This window comes from Pygocentrus nattereri, chromosome 16 (genome assembly GCF_015220715.1).
Source record: "Pygocentrus nattereri isolate fPygNat1 chromosome 16, fPygNat1.pri, whole genome shotgun sequence".
Lineage (NCBI taxonomy): Eukaryota > Metazoa > Chordata > Actinopteri > Characiformes > Serrasalmidae > Pygocentrus > Pygocentrus nattereri.
The window spans coordinates 28,516,492-28,533,244 of NC_051226.1; the positions used below are offsets into that span (position 1 = coordinate 28,516,492).

The 16,753-nt window shown below is 39.6% G+C and overlaps 2 protein-coding genes across 4 annotated transcripts in view; one reads left to right on the forward strand and one right to left on the reverse strand.

Annotated features, from left to right (window-relative positions):
• The window catches only part of ppp2r2bb (protein phosphatase 2, regulatory subunit B, beta b), an 89,510-nt gene extending 72,828 nt beyond the window's left edge, over positions 1–16,682 (forward strand). For all 3 annotated transcript variants that reach the window (XM_017721250.2, XM_017721251.2, XM_017721252.2), the window contains exons 4-9: positions 431–543; positions 7,119–7,296; positions 9,249–9,413; positions 9,550–9,719; positions 15,259–15,350; positions 15,698–16,682. In XM_017721250.2, coding sequence (XP_017576739.1) covers positions 431–543; positions 7,119–7,296; positions 9,249–9,413; positions 9,550–9,719; positions 15,259–15,350; positions 15,698–15,977 — 998 coding nt within the window. In that variant the 3' untranslated portion in view covers positions 15,978–16,682. The remainder of the gene's footprint in view (positions 1–430; positions 544–7,118; positions 7,297–9,248; positions 9,414–9,549; positions 9,720–15,258; positions 15,351–15,697) is intronic.
• LOC119265371 (procathepsin L-like) lies at positions 9,882–13,328 on the reverse strand. The gene is made up of 7 exons (XM_037545722.1): positions 13,173–13,328; positions 12,969–13,091; positions 12,739–12,876; positions 12,415–12,636; positions 12,036–12,204; positions 10,095–10,200; positions 9,882–10,016 (listed from the first exon to the last, which is right to left on the reverse strand). Exons 1-7 carry the CDS (start codon positions 13,293–13,295, stop codon positions 9,920–9,922), a joined length of 978 nt encoding a protein of 325 aa, XP_037401619.1. The 5' UTR covers positions 13,296–13,328; the 3' UTR covers positions 9,882–9,919.
• Positions 16,683–16,753: the final 71 nt, after the last annotated feature.

A 16,753-nucleotide genomic window follows, 5' to 3' on the forward strand; every position in this document is an offset into this window, starting at 1 on the left:
TAATTTTGGTGATCTACGAGGTTTTTGATTGTTTTCTCTATATCTAGTTTTTAAGTGTCCAGTTTTCCCTTCAGTATGCCTTTATATATATAACCTCGTCAAAAATAACTTGTGAAATGAATAACCGGTACTTAAATGCTTGTAATTTAAATAAATAAAGGGTTTTACACAGTACTGTAAGTTCTGTAAGTTTTAGGTTATATGGAAATATTTCAAGTACATTTATGACAAAATCGTAAATTTGGGCAACTCCAAGTATAGTAATATGTGTCATATATGCATAAAACCACAAAAATAAATCACTAAATCATCCAAACTGCCTCTATACAGATAAATTGTGTCTTTTCATTTGGATCGAATACTCTTTGTTTATGAATGCTGAAATTTGAATTGCAAAAATGGTTAGAAAGTCCATCCCGACTACTTGCAGATAAAACCGTGAAGCTGTGGAAGATCAGCGAGAGAGACAAGCGGCCAGAAGGTTATAACCTGAAGGACGAGGATGGCAGAATCCGAGACCCCACCACCATCACGGCCCTGAGAGTAAGCTACAATGTTCTCCTTCCTCGTATGTTGTGTTGGCACAGTGCCAGGCGTACAGAGAGACTGATTGTCAAGGCTTAATATTTTGGCTTTAATTTATGAAAGATGAGGGCTGCTCTCTGTTGTTACTTGGCAAGCATGGAATGCACAAAATAGCAAAGCTGGTTCTTGGACCTTCCCAGGGTGATGGGGAGGATTATGGAAACAGTGGTTTCATAGCTTGCCAGGAGCAGCTGCTAGGGCTGAGGGTTTGATATTGTGGGGGTGAGAGAAGATGCTCTCAGAGGGGCTTTGGAGGAAAAAGCTGAAAATCCTCAGTGATGTTTCAGGTTTACCGAAGACTAGAGCAGAAGCAGTCCATCTGTCAGTGCGGACCCAGAGGAGGAGGGTCAAAGAAGGGTCGGGTCTTAATGCCAGAATCTAACCCCCTTCTCTAACAAATACATAAAACCGTACTGGGAAAGTGTAATGTGTCCAGACATGACCTGATGTTACTTCTCAGAGTAGCTGATAAATGTCATATGTTAATGTGGTTGACAGTTTTTGGTAATGCCAGGTTAATACAAATTAAAACCGATTAACCCTCTCTCACCTAATATATGGCTGTAAAAAAGTAAAAACCCTCCCCAGGATTTTGTTCCAACTGAACACCTTTGCTGCTGGTTTGAGCAAATTAGAGAAGTCAAGCAGTTAGAACAAAATCCTGGGGAGGGTTTTTACTTTTTGGACCTGTATTACCTACCACTAGATTGAAATGGTAGCACACTGAAAGTTCCAGTTTCACATGCTGATACATTTTATTTATATCTCAACTCCAGTAAAGGCAGATTTAAACAAGTTAAAGTGGACATTACCAGTTCCTCTGAATTTATTTGCTGGTGAGATACACTGTTTGATGAGGTTGAAGGAGAAGAGTAGATTAAAAGGCAGAAAGAGCCATTTTTGTGCCTCAGGACTAAACAGTTAATATTTCAACCATTTCTGAAATCTTGGCAGATCACTTGCTTCTCAAATTGCTTAGGATTCTCTGTGAGTATCATATTGATCTACGCTAGGAGAGTGTGATGCAGAAAGTATCAATATTTTGACCTGAGGCTAGCACCAATCGTCTCAAACTCTTCTCAGCCTCATTTTGCACAGCGCGCCTTGATTGACCTTTACGTAATGCGCAGCTTTGAATCGATGGGAATTGCATTGTGGCGAGAGTTGGAATTCTGGAACATCACCACAACTGAATGGGCCATCGCGGGCAGCCTTCTCATCAGCTGCTGCTGCTCTGACAGAATCTGGCAGACAATGAGGGAAACCGTACGCTACTGAGCTGCTTCTCGTCTGTCTCACTGTCACTGGTGGCCTGACAGGGGTCCATGACCAGGCTGCAGCTTGGTCTTTCAAAGAGACACAGTAAAAGGCAGTCAAAAGACAAATTCAGTGCCTGCCTGGGAAATGGGGTGAAGAGTAGTGTAGATGTGTGGAGAGCTGAAGACTTTTTTTTTTTACCTAGTCTCCACATTTTTAAGGAATACCTCACCTCACCACACTTTTTAAATGAAACATATGGTTCTTTTAAAGATTTTCTGAGTGTGCATACAGAGATGTTCTCTAGAGTGGAGTTACAAAGGCCAGCAGACACAAATATGTCCAGAGCACCTCAAAGATGATAAACACTGATATAAGCCTATGTTTGAACTCACTGTACATTGTACTTCTGATTCTAGCAAGGATGTTGAAGCATAGATTATAAATTTCATGCTATGGCTTAAAGGATAAACCCTGGATTTTCTAAATAAATCTCTATGTGTCGAATCAATGGTATTCTGACGCTCATCCCCATTTTTTTTATATCTGAGGCTTGTGGCTTTTTTGAGGAACTAAGCCATCAGCTGTGTTTCTTATTGTGATCCAGTGATAGAACTGAAAAATTATAATTTAAAAAAGGAAACTTTCTCAGAAAAGAGACAGAATGCCAGTATTCTGCTAATGTGAACATTCAACCTGATTAAGAATAAAAACTTGAATCTATCCTTGACCAAACTTAAGTTAAAGGGATGTCCTGATCCAGTTTTTTGGCCCTCAGTGTAATTACTTTAATGTAGATCTTATCAGATCATTGTGTTTACATAGGCAAGATATACTAAGCAGCCAGTTACTACTAGGCAGATTCCTCATGATTCAAATACAAACACTCTAAATGCAGTCTAATGTTACAATCTGGATTGAGACCCTTTTTTGGTTTGTTTTTTACTTTTGATTAGCATTTTAATAATTTTTATATTAGAAATGATAAATCTTAAGTTCTAAAACCTATTACAAAACTTGATTGACTTAATATTTCTCACTGAAATAACTAGTTTTTGTGGACTACTTTGTTTAATAGTCATTTAATATTGTGTATACACCATGATTTGATATTGTTCTAGGGCACGTTCTCAAAAAATGTTGCAAATTGTGAGGGTAAACCATGGCGACAGTATATTTTATGCTTCTGGTTGCGTGCCAGATATTAGACTTAGGCTTGAAAGCCACACACTCAATTGCGACAGCCTGGTTCTTGTGTCCACCACTCTTAATGGAGCATGTCACATCAAACCAAAAGACTTGCATCCTAACAATATAAATGGCGATGTTTTGAAAAATCATTGGAATTCCCCTTTAAGTTATCAGTGTATTAAATTCTTGTACTGCAGAATGAGTTGGTGTATTACTGTGTTGCACCATACTCCTAACAAAGCACTTTAGCATTAGACAGGACACCATATGACACTATCCGTCTAGAAGGCACAGATTTGTGCTTTTTCCATTGCGCTCAACCTTACAGTCACAGTCATCTACTAGCCTCCTTTTCCTCTGTCTCAGTGTCTGTATATCACAGCAGTCTCCATTTCTACAGACAGCTACTATAATATGTTTGGGGCAGAGGTCCTCTCGTCCATCACTTCTTCCTTAACTAACACTGCAGCCCACTGGAGACTACACATATTATAGCTGGAGGAGCTGAAAGCCTCAAGCATGAGGTGTATGTGTGTGTTACAAGCAAGAGTATTTATCTCATATAACAGGAAATTCCTGGTGAGAGACTACATGCTTCATCTGCTCCCGTAACTTGCTGGACATTACCGCATGGAGCAAGCTAGTGTTTACTAGCTTTCCTCCTGATATTGCTCACCAAACATAAGGGGATTCATTGAGGAGAATTGGTTTTGTAGGGGGAGGGAATATTCTCTCTGAACAGATCCCAGGCATCTTTAGTAAGGTAAACAAATGTGGGTTTGCTTAGAAACAGCAGACAATGGCAGGGTTTGCACACAATAAAGAACAAAAGATTTAGAGCAGAACAGAGCATTGAGGAGGGAAGGCATTTTGTCAGTTGGATGTGAACCTATACTTGCACACACACTTGTTTTTGCAGATTCCTGCTGTGACTGGTGAATATGAATAATACCCCTATATTTTATCACAATTCAGACAATTTTATAAGCTCTACCACCCCAATATTTAACGCTAATAGCACATATATTAATAATACATATTATGTCCTGTATGTACATTACTAGCCCTCATCATTAGTGGCTGTCCTAACACTTGAACTTAATTAAAGCTCGATTCAGAGAAGATTGCTGAGGCTACAGTGCTTTTCAGCTAGATTTGTGTGCTAACTTGTTACAGACAAGTCTAGTTAAATGAGAATGCATTTTCAAATTTTATGCTTTATGTAATGGTTAAGGGTGTAGATATGTAAACAAAATAATTCAGAATACTTTAATGTAAAATGTGAATTTTTTTTTGGACCAGACATCCAAAGCATTCAGAGCCTCTTAAAAGCTATATAAATGAAAACTATAAATTGGACATTTTTATCATTGTTTCAGATAAACTTTAAGCCTTTTATAAGGCACATGCAGGTCATTATAAGTAGGGCTACAACAATTACTCGATATAATTGACAGTGTGGATCATAAAATTTGTTGACTTGCACACAACGCACAATCGGAAGTGCTGGGGTGCTATCGCTTTGATTGGCATGACTGCATTCTGTAGTAATGAAGAACATACTGAATGATGGCGCGGCGGAGAGACTGTGATGAAGGCCAGGCAGAAAGCAAGACCGAAACTTTCAAAAGTATGGGAGCATTTCAGCAAAAAAAAAAAACCAAAAAAAAAAAAAAAACATTGAAACCAGTCAAATGCAGACACTAAAGCAGAGTTGTCATTTCATGGCAGTACTACAGTGATGCATGAGCATCTGAAACGCAAGCACCCAGGAGCCATAATGTCTTAAGTCAAATGCTCAAACACTGTATGTAAAGCGCTGCCGCATCACTCATGCCACGCAGAGGTAGCATGTGTGAATCAGGCCTAAAGCTACCCCGAAAGGGTCAAGGTGTTTTCTAGATCTTCGTTCTTTAGCCAACTAATGTTACTATCGAAATGTTTGTTTACCAGTCGGAAAACAGGGCTCATGGATTGTGCTTGTTAGGAAAACGGTATTTCAGTTATCTTAGCTAGTGCGTGTAAACATCACCTCAAAGAGAGCCAGCCTCACACCAAAGCATGTCAGTATGCTCACGTTCCTTCACTGCAATGTAAAGCTTTTGTAAACTACAACTAAAAAATAGCTTAAAGTTATTTTTGGAATGGAAGAAGTTCTTTTTTATTTGAACTTCTAGACCCAGCAATTTTTTACTTTTGGGTACTTGAATGTTACTTTAAGGAAACTTATTATATAGTTTGATTTTGACTTGCAGAGTTACAGCTCTTGCAACTTAACAGCCTCTCATGCTGGAGCAGAGCCTTTTTTTTGCACATTATTTTTATTTGAAAGCCTTCTTGCACTTTCATTTGTATTACTAAATTCAATCATTTACTTTTATTATGAATACATGTATTAATGTTACAAATGCATTTAATTCAGCTATTAAGCAGGTGAGGTAAAACAGGAACAGAAGCCATGCCCACAGGAAGCAGAGATGGAGGGCATGGCAGAAATAATTGTTGACTAATTGATTAATCGAAAAAATAAAGACAGATTAGTCGACTACTAAAATAATCGTTAGTTGCAGCCCTAATTAGGTCCCCAAAGAAACCCTCTTTACCACTATTTCACTATCATCAGCATTACACATAAAACCTCATTAGATGTGTAGGTTCAGTGGTTATTTTGGATTGTAAATAAAATGTCTGTTGTAGACGTTATGACCTGTGGTTCCTATGACTACCATTGTAAAGAAGTCAATAGGGTTCTCTTACAATACACCCTTTCACATCAGACGCTAAATAGCTGTTTATATCTCAGTGACTGAATTATGCATAAATGTGAAAAAATGAATGGAACAGTAGAATATTCCCTGGTAAGGAGGACATGGCCAAATTATCAATAATCTGTGCTGTGCATCAATACACATAAATTGCAGTTGGCAGTAAATAAATCACTTTAGGTTTTATATCTTGTTTATTTGACATAGCTTCTGGCTTGATTGATCACATTACATTTTATTTCCATTAACAGCTCATTAAGGCTTAACTAAGTGGGGGAGCATGATTGCATATTTAATCTTGTATTGAGTATTTCACAAAGCATGATAAACACAGGGCATTTTAATTCCACATAAACTGGAGAGATTCTTGATCCTCCCCCTCCAATCCCCTCTAAAAAGGTCCCCATGTGTGCAGTGATAATGACCTGCCTCAGCAGCACCCACCCCTACCCCCCCCCCCCATCACTCTAAAGAGCACGGCACATCCACGGTGCCAGGGCCATCATTACAGCGGGACTTTTCCCATAAAGTGATGGGTAAGGGGGGTATAGACATGGCCCAACCACACTGTAGGGAAGCTTGACTGCAATGGAGCACTCCTGCAGCTTGGCACATGTAGGAGCTGCTCGTTTTAGATTAGTCATCATTAAAGGTCTGGCTCTCCCACAAAAGAATGATTCCTATTATAATACACACAATGGTGTATGGTCAGACCACAGGGGAATTGAGTTTTTTGCAGTGCCATTTGCACCTTGGATGGATAGAGTACAAATAATTGTGACAGAAAATACTTCAAAAACAATTTATGAAACAAATCAAGTTCAATATTAAATCAGGGGCAATACACAGAGCTGGGTGAAAAATAAATAGGAAAATAGCAAAAGTAAGAGGAAGAATGAAACTACATTAATTAGTGGTGCAGCATCATCCAGACAACAGATGAGTAAGACCAGGAGATCTTCTGGAATGTCCTTCAGGATAGGGTTGGGAATAAACGTAAAATTTGAATAATGCCGACGTTTTAGAAGCTGGGATTTTTTGGTTCTGAATGTAGGAAAAAAGCTAACAAGCTAATTGTGAGAAAAACATTACCAGTTATTGTTCTGCATTTGTTTGTTCTAAGATTGTTTTTAATCCACTTAAAAAAACACTTTATGCTAATATATTCATTATTGATATCTGTGAGAATTGTTATACCCATGCAAACCTAAGGCCTTTACCTTTAGCACAGAATTGAGCCACTGAATGAATAAGAATACAACTTAATTCTTATTAATTTTATTTCCTTTACTTAAATCCCTCTTCTATTTACTCTGCCAGGTGCCCGTGTTGAGGCCCATGGACTTGATGGTGGAGGCTACACCTCGCCGAGTGTTCTCCAATGCACACACTTATCACATCAACTCCATCTCAGTCAACAGCGACTATGAGACATACATGTCCACAGACGACCTGAGAATCAACCTATGGCACCTGGAGATTACCAACAGAAGCTTCAGTATCCTTCTACCAGGCTTGACCTACACTTTGCTTTTTTCATAAATAAAAAAACAAAAACAGATAAGCCTCCGAAAAAGTAGATGTAAGGAAATTTTGTACTTTGAATTTATTCTCTTTCCTTCAGAGTGCAGAAAAAGGAGTTGAATTTCAAATTGGTGTTCGAAGATGTATCTGGATACTTTATTTCACTGAATTATTAAACTTCACTTGATATGTAATTTGAAATCAGAATTATGAAATCAAAACGTACTTAAGTCAGCAAGCACCTCCAGCAAACAGTTCATGTGGTCTATTTAAGGTCAGTGCCTAGCCTTGACAACTAACCCAATACTGATACTTATAGAGGCCATTACCCTTTATCAAGCATCCACCACTGATCTGGATCATTCCCAGCGGTCAGCTGGGGTCAGTCATAAATAGGCATGTGTCCCCATTGATCACTATTGATCAACAGTCTAAAAGCCTAGAGAAGATAAAGATCTGCCTTGGACACTGAATAGATGGCTGTTGGGGTGGGACGCTTTACAGGTGAAGAGACCACCATTAGCTTCTTATTTACCATGGCTTCTCTAACAATATCAGGCAGAAAGCAGGCAGTAATCTTTTGATCCCATATCACACCATGATGGATGACCTGTCACTGCTAAACATAGGCCTCTGCCCCTTCCCCACTAAACATATAGGCTCCACCCTGGGAGTATGTTTATTTCAGTATATTTTATATTTATGTTTTAAAACAGAACAAACAACATGGCTCTGTTTCATAGTGGTTAATGAGAGCAAGAAAGCACTCCTCAGCACACTTGCAATTCATTCAGTGTGAAAGGCCATCATCCCGGTATTAAACGCTGCGATTGCTGGGTATCCTTTGTAATTTAAAGCATGTAGTTCAGGTTAGTGAAGGATTATTTACCCATCTTTATTTTCAGGTAGGAAATGGAAGGGTAATTAATGAGCATCTCCACTTAACAAAATGCTAAAATGATAATTTCCTAACAAGATAGTAAAAAAGGATGAACAGGATGTAGACCACTAATGGAACAACAACAACAACAACAACAACAACAACAACAAGTAGTACAATGAGCTGTTCCATTAGAGGTCTACATCCAGCAATCACAGGCTTTAATACTGGGATGATGCCCTTTCACTCTGAATGAATTGCAAGTGTGCTGAGGAGTGCTTTGTTGTTCTTGCTAACTATTGATGACTTTGAAATCCATTGATTATTACATTTCAGCAAGGGAATTTTTCTTTGACCTTGCAGAAGGGCATCACCCTTTGCTTGGCAGACAAATGTAACTTTCTGTAATACAGTCACTGACAGATGTGTAACACCCACACTGGTTGCTGCTATGAATGCATTTTTATGAATTCAACATTAGAACATGCTTTCTTCTATCAGTGCTGTAGTGTGTGTGTGTAACCTGCTTGTTTAAACATTTGACTCGATAGACAAAATCTTTGTGGCAGCACAAGCCTCTGCTAAGGATGGCAGCAGGCAGTGAAATGCATTCGATTTTGCCACAACGATCACAACCTTTTCTGAGCAAGGATTAGCAACCTTGGCTGGGTTTCATTAAAGCAAAGATGGTTTTTAAAAGATAGAGAATCACATTACATTTTCTCTACTGTTTTACGCTGATTAAGCCAAGAAAACTGGGCCCTGAGTGGCTAAATTCAGATTTACAAACCATTCAACAATGAAGACCCAGCAATAGAGTAAGGTTTCTAATTATTGCTTTGATTGTGACTCATGTCTCATTTTGTATAATGAGTTGAATGCATTATTTCAGTAATGTGAGTGATCTGGCCTTCAATAAAGTAACAGGCTAGCAAAAGCAGAATTGGTTTAGACTTTAGAAAATAAGCAGGTTTTGAAAATTTTGCCCGATTTAATTCACTATACAGGGATGTTCATTTTGTGGTTCCTTCACCCTAACATTTTAGACATTGTTGACATTAAACCAGCCAACATGGAAGAGCTGACAGAAGTAATCACTGCAGCAGAGTTTCACCCCAACCAGTGTAACACATTTGTCTACAGCAGTAGCAAGGGCTCCATTCGGTTGTGCGACATGCGAGCAGCTGCACTCTGTGACAACCACTCCAAATGTAAGTTTTCAACATTTGGCAGATTGTTAGAGCTTGAAAGCCTCAATAATTCTACAATTACTGCAGGTTACCATAAATGCAGATTAGTCGTTTCCATTCTCATGTAATGTTACTAATTGTTTGTTCCCACATTCAGTCTTTGAGGAGCCAGAAGACCCCAGTAATCGCTCCTTCTTCTCCGAGATCATCTCCTCCATTTCAGATGTAAAGTTCAGCCACAGTGGTCGTTATCTGATGACCCGTGACTACCTCACTGTTAAGGTGTGGGACCTCAACATGGAGAGCAAACCTCTGGAGACCTATCAGGTAATTTGTTTAACACAAGTCTCCAACAAGTCAGCTAGGTTAAGTGACTGGCTAAATGACAACTCGCTGCAAATAAATTCTTACAGTATTCTTTAAGCAGCTGTAGCCAAAGATGTTCCAAGACATTGCATGTTTGCTGTAGAGCAATATGACATCAAAAGCTCAGGGTTACTCTTTATTAGCCAGTAACATGGAAATGTTCACAACAAAGGGTACAAGGCACAGCTCGCTATTCCACACAAGTTTACACCTCTCAGCATCCTCATGTAGCCTCTCTCTCCCCATTCATGACCCCAGCTGAGAAAATTATAAAAAAAATAAATAAATTGCATTAAACCTCTCATTCATTTCAACTGAAGTACTTGAAACCACAACCTGTTCTTTATGATCCAGTAGTCAACACCATTCTCTGATCCATAACCAACAAGCAGCACAGCATGGTTCACTTGAGAAGCATCACATAGGGGGTCATCATAAATGCCTAAGGAATTAAAGAAATGTTCATTTACATTTTATATTACCTTAAACTCTAGGATAAAGGTACTGGACACAAAGGCCAGTGCCTACAGGCATTTGCACCAACCACATATCCAAACAGTTTGACTGGTTACTATCTATTAAGGAGGACAGGTTATGGCCACTGGCTCAAAACTACCCTTATGGCAAGTATGTTGAAACATGGCTACACAGTCCAAAAAAAACAAAACAAAACACCTTCCAGTTACATCAGTTATCAAAGAACAAAGATGTACAAAAGTTGTCTTTTGGAAACAAGACAGCATGTGTAGTGGGGTTGGGCATTTTGACTAATATGGTATACCACTGTATTCTGCCATTTCCATTCTACATCTAAATTAATACACAAACATTGCACTTATTCAGATTTTAGAGGTCTCAGCGATTGGTGGTGTGCAAGCTCACCAATAGGTGGTCACACACACACACACACACACACACACACACACACACACACGACAGCTCTTGGCAGTGGCTGAACTGCTACACAAAACATTAGAACTGCACATTCTCTGCGCACACACACACACACACACACACACACACACACACACCAATTTACTTTCACTCATATCTCACAAAGATGATCTAAATTTGCAACAGAGCCCCAGCTGTCAGAATGAAACCTGTACTGTGATGTGCGGCACTCTTTGGGTCTGTAGCCTGCTTGCTAATCTAACATTGAGATCCAAACACCCCAGAACAGATGTCACTTTTGTCCCTCGAAGGGTTGCGCTACTTCACCCTCAGATTTTAATCATTTTTAAATCATCTAAACTCGTCATTGCTGCAATTGAACAGTTCTGTGATGGGCAGAGCTGTGATCATGGTAGCAAAGCTAATGCTAACCAGCTCTGCCAATTATTAGCACTGTTTTACATTTCAGATGTTAAAGATTGACAGTCATTGAATGATGGCTTGACAAATTCACTGTGTTCATTTATTTGGTAACCATATAAAGAATACTTGTAATTTTGATGTAACTAGCACTAGTGCTCAACTTCCACACTGGTGACCTCATTTACTGACAATTCCAGAATTTACCATGCATGATGGCTAATGCATTTTGTCAGTTTAGGTCATTTTTGCTCCATCATCTCCTAGTTAATCAACTAGTTAAGTGTGACTTCTTCCAACTACAAAAGCCACACGATTTTATTCAACTGCTAGTCTGCCACCACCACCTGCCTTCCTGTCCAGCCTACTGATGTGTTGGCAACTGCCGCTGACCCTGTCCTCAGGTCCTTCAGTAAGATATGCTCAATCTATGAAAGAAAGGTACTTGTTGCCCATGTATTCAGATTTATGTGGACCATAAGTACTTAAACCCAGATGGGTCAACTGCATTAGATACACAGCATTGTATCCTAGATGGCATCATACATGCTAAAATTGCTTCACCAGCAGCCAAGCCTTCAAACAAAAATACCGTATACCCCAGTTAAATGTCAATAGTATATAAAAAAAATTGACCATACATCACCCACACAGTGAATACTTCCAGTCATTCAATAAAATGTCATCGTTTGAAAAAATACCTTCCATCCAAGATAGCATCTTCAGTGGGAGCAAAAGACAGGCCTGTTAATGTTAGACCTACTAGCTATAGATGAACAAAGAAGACCCTGTACTATGTCCAGTAGGGCAGATAATTTCTAATACAGCAAGACATTTCTATCTTGGTTGTTCAGAATCATTCAGGTTTTTTTTTTTTGGTTTTTTTTAGGGTTACTGCTTTAAGCTAAATTGAATACAGCACTGTTAGCCAAGTCAAGAGGTGTAATCATAGTCAAGAATTACCCATTTTGTAGAACATGAAGCTCCAGTTGCTGGCATCCACAGCCACAGTGATTGGCCCAATGACAGCCAAAACCATCTTCAGTGTGTCTTCATCTGCAGGAGGTAGTGTAATATGGCCTTGAATCGTTATTGTGTTCTTTCCTGAATCATGTAAACAGGGCTGATCATCCTTGGAAAGTAAGGAAGAAGGTATTGTTATTATGAATTACTTAGAAATTGTAGGGGATGTTAAATCATCAACAGCAATGAAAAGTGACTAGTAAAAAGAAAACAGCAGCTTTTAAACAGAAAATCATTCAAGTCAACACAAATCAATATGGCCACTTCAAATAATTATGCTACTAGCTTAAACTAAAAGTTCAGAAAACGGCAGACTCACCTTTGCCAAGTACGGATAGTCAGCCTCTTCGTTTATTCCGTGTGTCTGGATGTACTCATAAGCGTTGCCCATCCATCCACCATGACATCCATAAGTTACATTGACCTTCGAGCAGTCTACCAGGTTCTGTTCACTCAGGGAAACCAGCTCACCTGTGGTTTTGGCCACTTGAGCCTCAATGGCTCCAGTAACACCAAATGCCCAACTTGAGCCACAAACACCCTGAGAAAAGAAAACTTTCTTTAAATCATGAAAGAAAATACAGCCAGGCTCCAAGCTTCATCACCAAACATTGGCTTCCTAGTATGCTCAGCTTAGCATTACCTGGTCCTTCACAGGTGTGACAAGGCCCATAGTTCTGTAGTCCAGGCTACTTGGAGTAGTAGGGACTTGAAATACTTGAGAAAATCTCAGACCTGGTCGCACTCTCACACCCAGCATAGCAGAGTGCTCCAAGTCAGACTAAGAGGAAAAGAGAACTCCACGATTAGAGAATACCAGAAACTTACAAGCACACAAGTAAAATTTCAGGCAGGAAAGAACCCAAAACGCACCATAGCCCCAAATTTATTCATTTCCATCGTGAACCTGCTGCGTCCTGCGAGGAAGTCCTTGTTATGATTTGCAATCAGTTGAAAGTTGTAGGTCCAAATGGCTCTTCTGCTGTCATCACATAACTGCCAGGGAAATAGGGTTCACTTGTGACACACCTCCCAGTTTTAGGAACCACAAGTTAAAGTCATTCGCAAGCCACTCACACTGAAATCCTGCGTGTACTGCTGCTTCCACTGCTCCCACCTTTTCAGAGTAGCCCATTGAAAAGAGCATAGCACTGAGCTACACCAAGAAAACCCGAGAAACAAAACCAGCAGGGCCTTCATAACGCGGCACACTGTAAAACAATTTAGGCGATAAAAGCCTCACAGCCTGAGTTTTTAAATTGGCACTGTTAGAAGAAAAATGGAGTGAAGCCCCCCTTAACGCAGAACACGTGTTGTTGCTGATGACAGGTGTTTGTCATCTCAGGCTGCTTGAGGAGTCGCGGCTGCGTTCAGCCCCAACGAAACGTGGCAACACGTTGAATCTGAAACTGCGCTGCGTTCAACGCTGTTGTGCGATGCGAGCGCTGAGAAGTCGATTCTCGACGTCTTTTTCGAAGAAATTTCGGAGTCTGTTGAAAGGGATTTACATACGACACGTGTTTTCTGGCGTTGTGTTTACTGAGCTGCAGCGGCCGCGTTTGGAGGAGACTTCATTAGACTCCGTTGTGCGCACTGCCGTTTTAACACGGCGGGGTTTATACAGGCCTACACGTCGTCGCTGACTGGTTAAATCCTCTGACGCTCCCGCCAAACGTAAGAAAATGAGCACTTCGTATTTTCCCGATAGATCAAAAACATGACTGCAAAACGCCAGAGGGCGCCCGCGAGCGAGTCATCAATTAATGGGGCTAAAAAAAGTAAGCGAATTTAATTTTAGAAAGTAGAATATGTTTCACAAATGGGCAAAGAAATCATTGTTTCCTGTTTTCTACAGCAAACACGTTTCGACCAGCAGGACGCTGGCAGGGCTGTTACTCTTACTCAGTGGTCACTGGTTGGCTGTTGGCGCTCACTGACGTCATGGCCGTACCTGGGGTGCCTGTAACTGGAGTTCAGAAGCTTTTACAAATATAACAGCGGTGTTTACATGTTTTACTCTTCTTTGTTCAGGAAATAAAGTCTATGTAGTCACCAAACTGAGGTTTTACTGGTCATGTAGCGATCATTAAATGTAAATATTACAGATCTTTGTAGTTGATAAGACAAAAGCTACAGTGCACATTTGAACTTTTTCTGTTCATATTAGTACACATTTCATTATTGTGGTAAAAGTCACATGACATTCTCATTATTATTTATATATATATATATATATATATATATATATATATATATACACACACACACACACACATCTAAACACATGAGAATAAAAGGAAGGAATAATGAGCACACAAGTTGTGATAGACATTGTGTTGGACATGCACATTTACTATGGGCTCTGCTTTAAGTAACTGCCCTGTTCTGAGGCTGTAAACATTGCTAATTTGGCTCTCTTTGTAATGAAACAAGCAGTTGTGGTCAGTGTCCTTTAAGCGCTGTCAATGTCCATGATACACTAAGAAAAGTGTATTTATTATATATTTATTGTATTTTATATATATATATATATATATATATGTGTGTGTGTGTGTGTGTGTGTGTGTGTGTGTGTGACCAACAAATCAAAACTCTGTAACAAACATCCGTCACTCATGGTTGGAAAAACGTTATTTTTATTGGTCGTGACCAAGAAGAATTTCAGTTTTGTCCGATATTTAGTAAGTGCATTTTCATTTGTATCTTTGTTATTGGCATTTTGTAGTAGTACTTTGGATATGCCATTTTGGGCGGGTCAGTGAAAACCCATATGGAAAAGAAATGCATGTAAAATGTATTTATAAAATGTATTTTGAAAATGTATGAGAATGGCCAAAATATTTTTTGTTGTTGTTTTGCTTTATGTCCTATAGGCTGTGGAATAATTTAGGAATGAAACAATGTATTTGAAACATCTCACATATAAAAAAAATTCCATTTCTTTCACATATAGGGAAAAAAGTGAGTGTGCACAATCATAGTGCTCCCTCTGGTGGCACAACGGTTTCTTTTTGGTCTGGCCCTGTTTCGTCAAACCTTGGAAAACTGAAATATTGCATCATGTACATCATGTGTCACAGAAAATGGATTGTGATGTTGCACTTCATCATCCACCCCAGTTCACACTGACACACTAAGAATTCTTCATGTCTACCTCTTACAGGTCCACGACTACCTGAGAAGTAAGCTGTGCTCCCTCTACGAGAATGACTGTATCTTTGACAAGTTTGAATGTGTCTGGAATGGAACAGACAGGTATTGCAATCAATGTCATGATAATGAATGATGAATGAACTACACTTTATATTGTGTGACATTCTTATAGACACATATACAGAGTATGAATATGCTCCATATTGGCTACAAAGTGCACAATTCAGTTTCATATCAGGATTTTGCTGAGTGCTTACGTGTTTCGGCCTGGCTGTTTTCAGATGATTAAAAAAATGCCATTCATTGTGGATTACATGCAAGCATTCTGAAATCTGATACAATCCAGTGCCTTTTTTATTGCAGCCTGGCTAATTTAAGCATCTTCATATCATAAAAGACACATTTGCACAGGTCTCTGTACTGAATGCCTCCTTCTCTTTTCCATCCAGTGTCCTCATGACGGGCTCTTACAACAACTTCTTCCGCATGTTCGATCGTAACACCAAACGCGACGTAACATTGGAGGCCTCACGGGAAAACAGCAAACCTCGGGCCATCCTCAAGCCACGCAAGGTGTGCGTGGGTGGCAAGCGGCGTAAAGACGAGATCAGTGTGGACAGCTTAGACTTCAGTAAGAAGATTCTACACACGGCCTGGCATCCTTCTGAGAATATCATCGCAGTGGCTGCCACAAACAACCTCTACATATTCCAGGACAAAGTCAACTAGCATGTAGCTCTAAAGTCCTTTGTCATCACAGAGAGAGACACAGGTGTTAATCCTCAAGGGGAATTGGCAGATCTGAAAAGGTTGGACTTACTGGCAGAATTTTCAAGAAACACCTGGTTGAACATTTTGGCCTCCAAAGCAGACTGTAACCACTGCACTGAAATCCTATGTACTGCGAATTTCAGGTCGCCAGAAACCGTGAAGAATGCGACAATGGCTGCTGCCTACGACTTTTGATTTTTTTGGATGTTCTCCCTTGCTGTAGTTTTTGTTTGGTATGCACAGCAATAGAATGAAGATTGAAGATACATTTTGCTGCAAGGTGAGGATTGGGGGAGGGGGGGGTGTTTTTTTTTTTTTTTTAAATCAGAACTGATCATTAACAGCCCAAGTCCTGTGACCAGTTCATGTTGATTGGACTGAGGATGCTGATGATGGAATGCATTGATGTTGCCAGGCTGCTGTGGCCTTGAGGTGTCCATCAGCTGTACCCTCGTGTTCAACTCAACTTTTATTTATTTATTCCCCTTTTACTTCATGAAGGTGCATGCATCATTTCAACACCTCATTGGGTTGGAAGGTGCACTGTGGAATTGGTTTAAGTTGCAGGAAAAACAATGTAGCAACGTATTGCTTTTGTTCTAATTTTCTAAGGAAATTCTAAAAAGTGTAATTAAAAAAAAAAAACAAACAAAAAGGAACCAAGTTCTCTTTTCTGGTGTCAGTTTTTCTCATGTGCTTGATTACTGCTCATGCATTAAAAAAAGAGCCCATAC

Excerpts from the sequence above, each read along its gene's own strand:
- LOC119265371 (XM_037545722.1), bottom strand. The coding sequence starts at position 13,295 with ATGAAGGCCCTGCTGGTTTTGTTTCTCGGGTTTTCTTGGTGTAGCTCA. Across the intron at positions 13,092-13,172 it reads AGTACACGCAGGATTTCAGT|TTATGTGATGACAGCAGAAG; the intron begins GTGAGTGGCTTG and ends TTTCCCTGGCAG. Across the intron at positions 10,201-12,035 it reads CTTCATGTTCTACAAAATGG|GCATTTATGATGACCCCCTA; the intron begins GTAATTCTTGAC and ends TTAATTCCTTAG.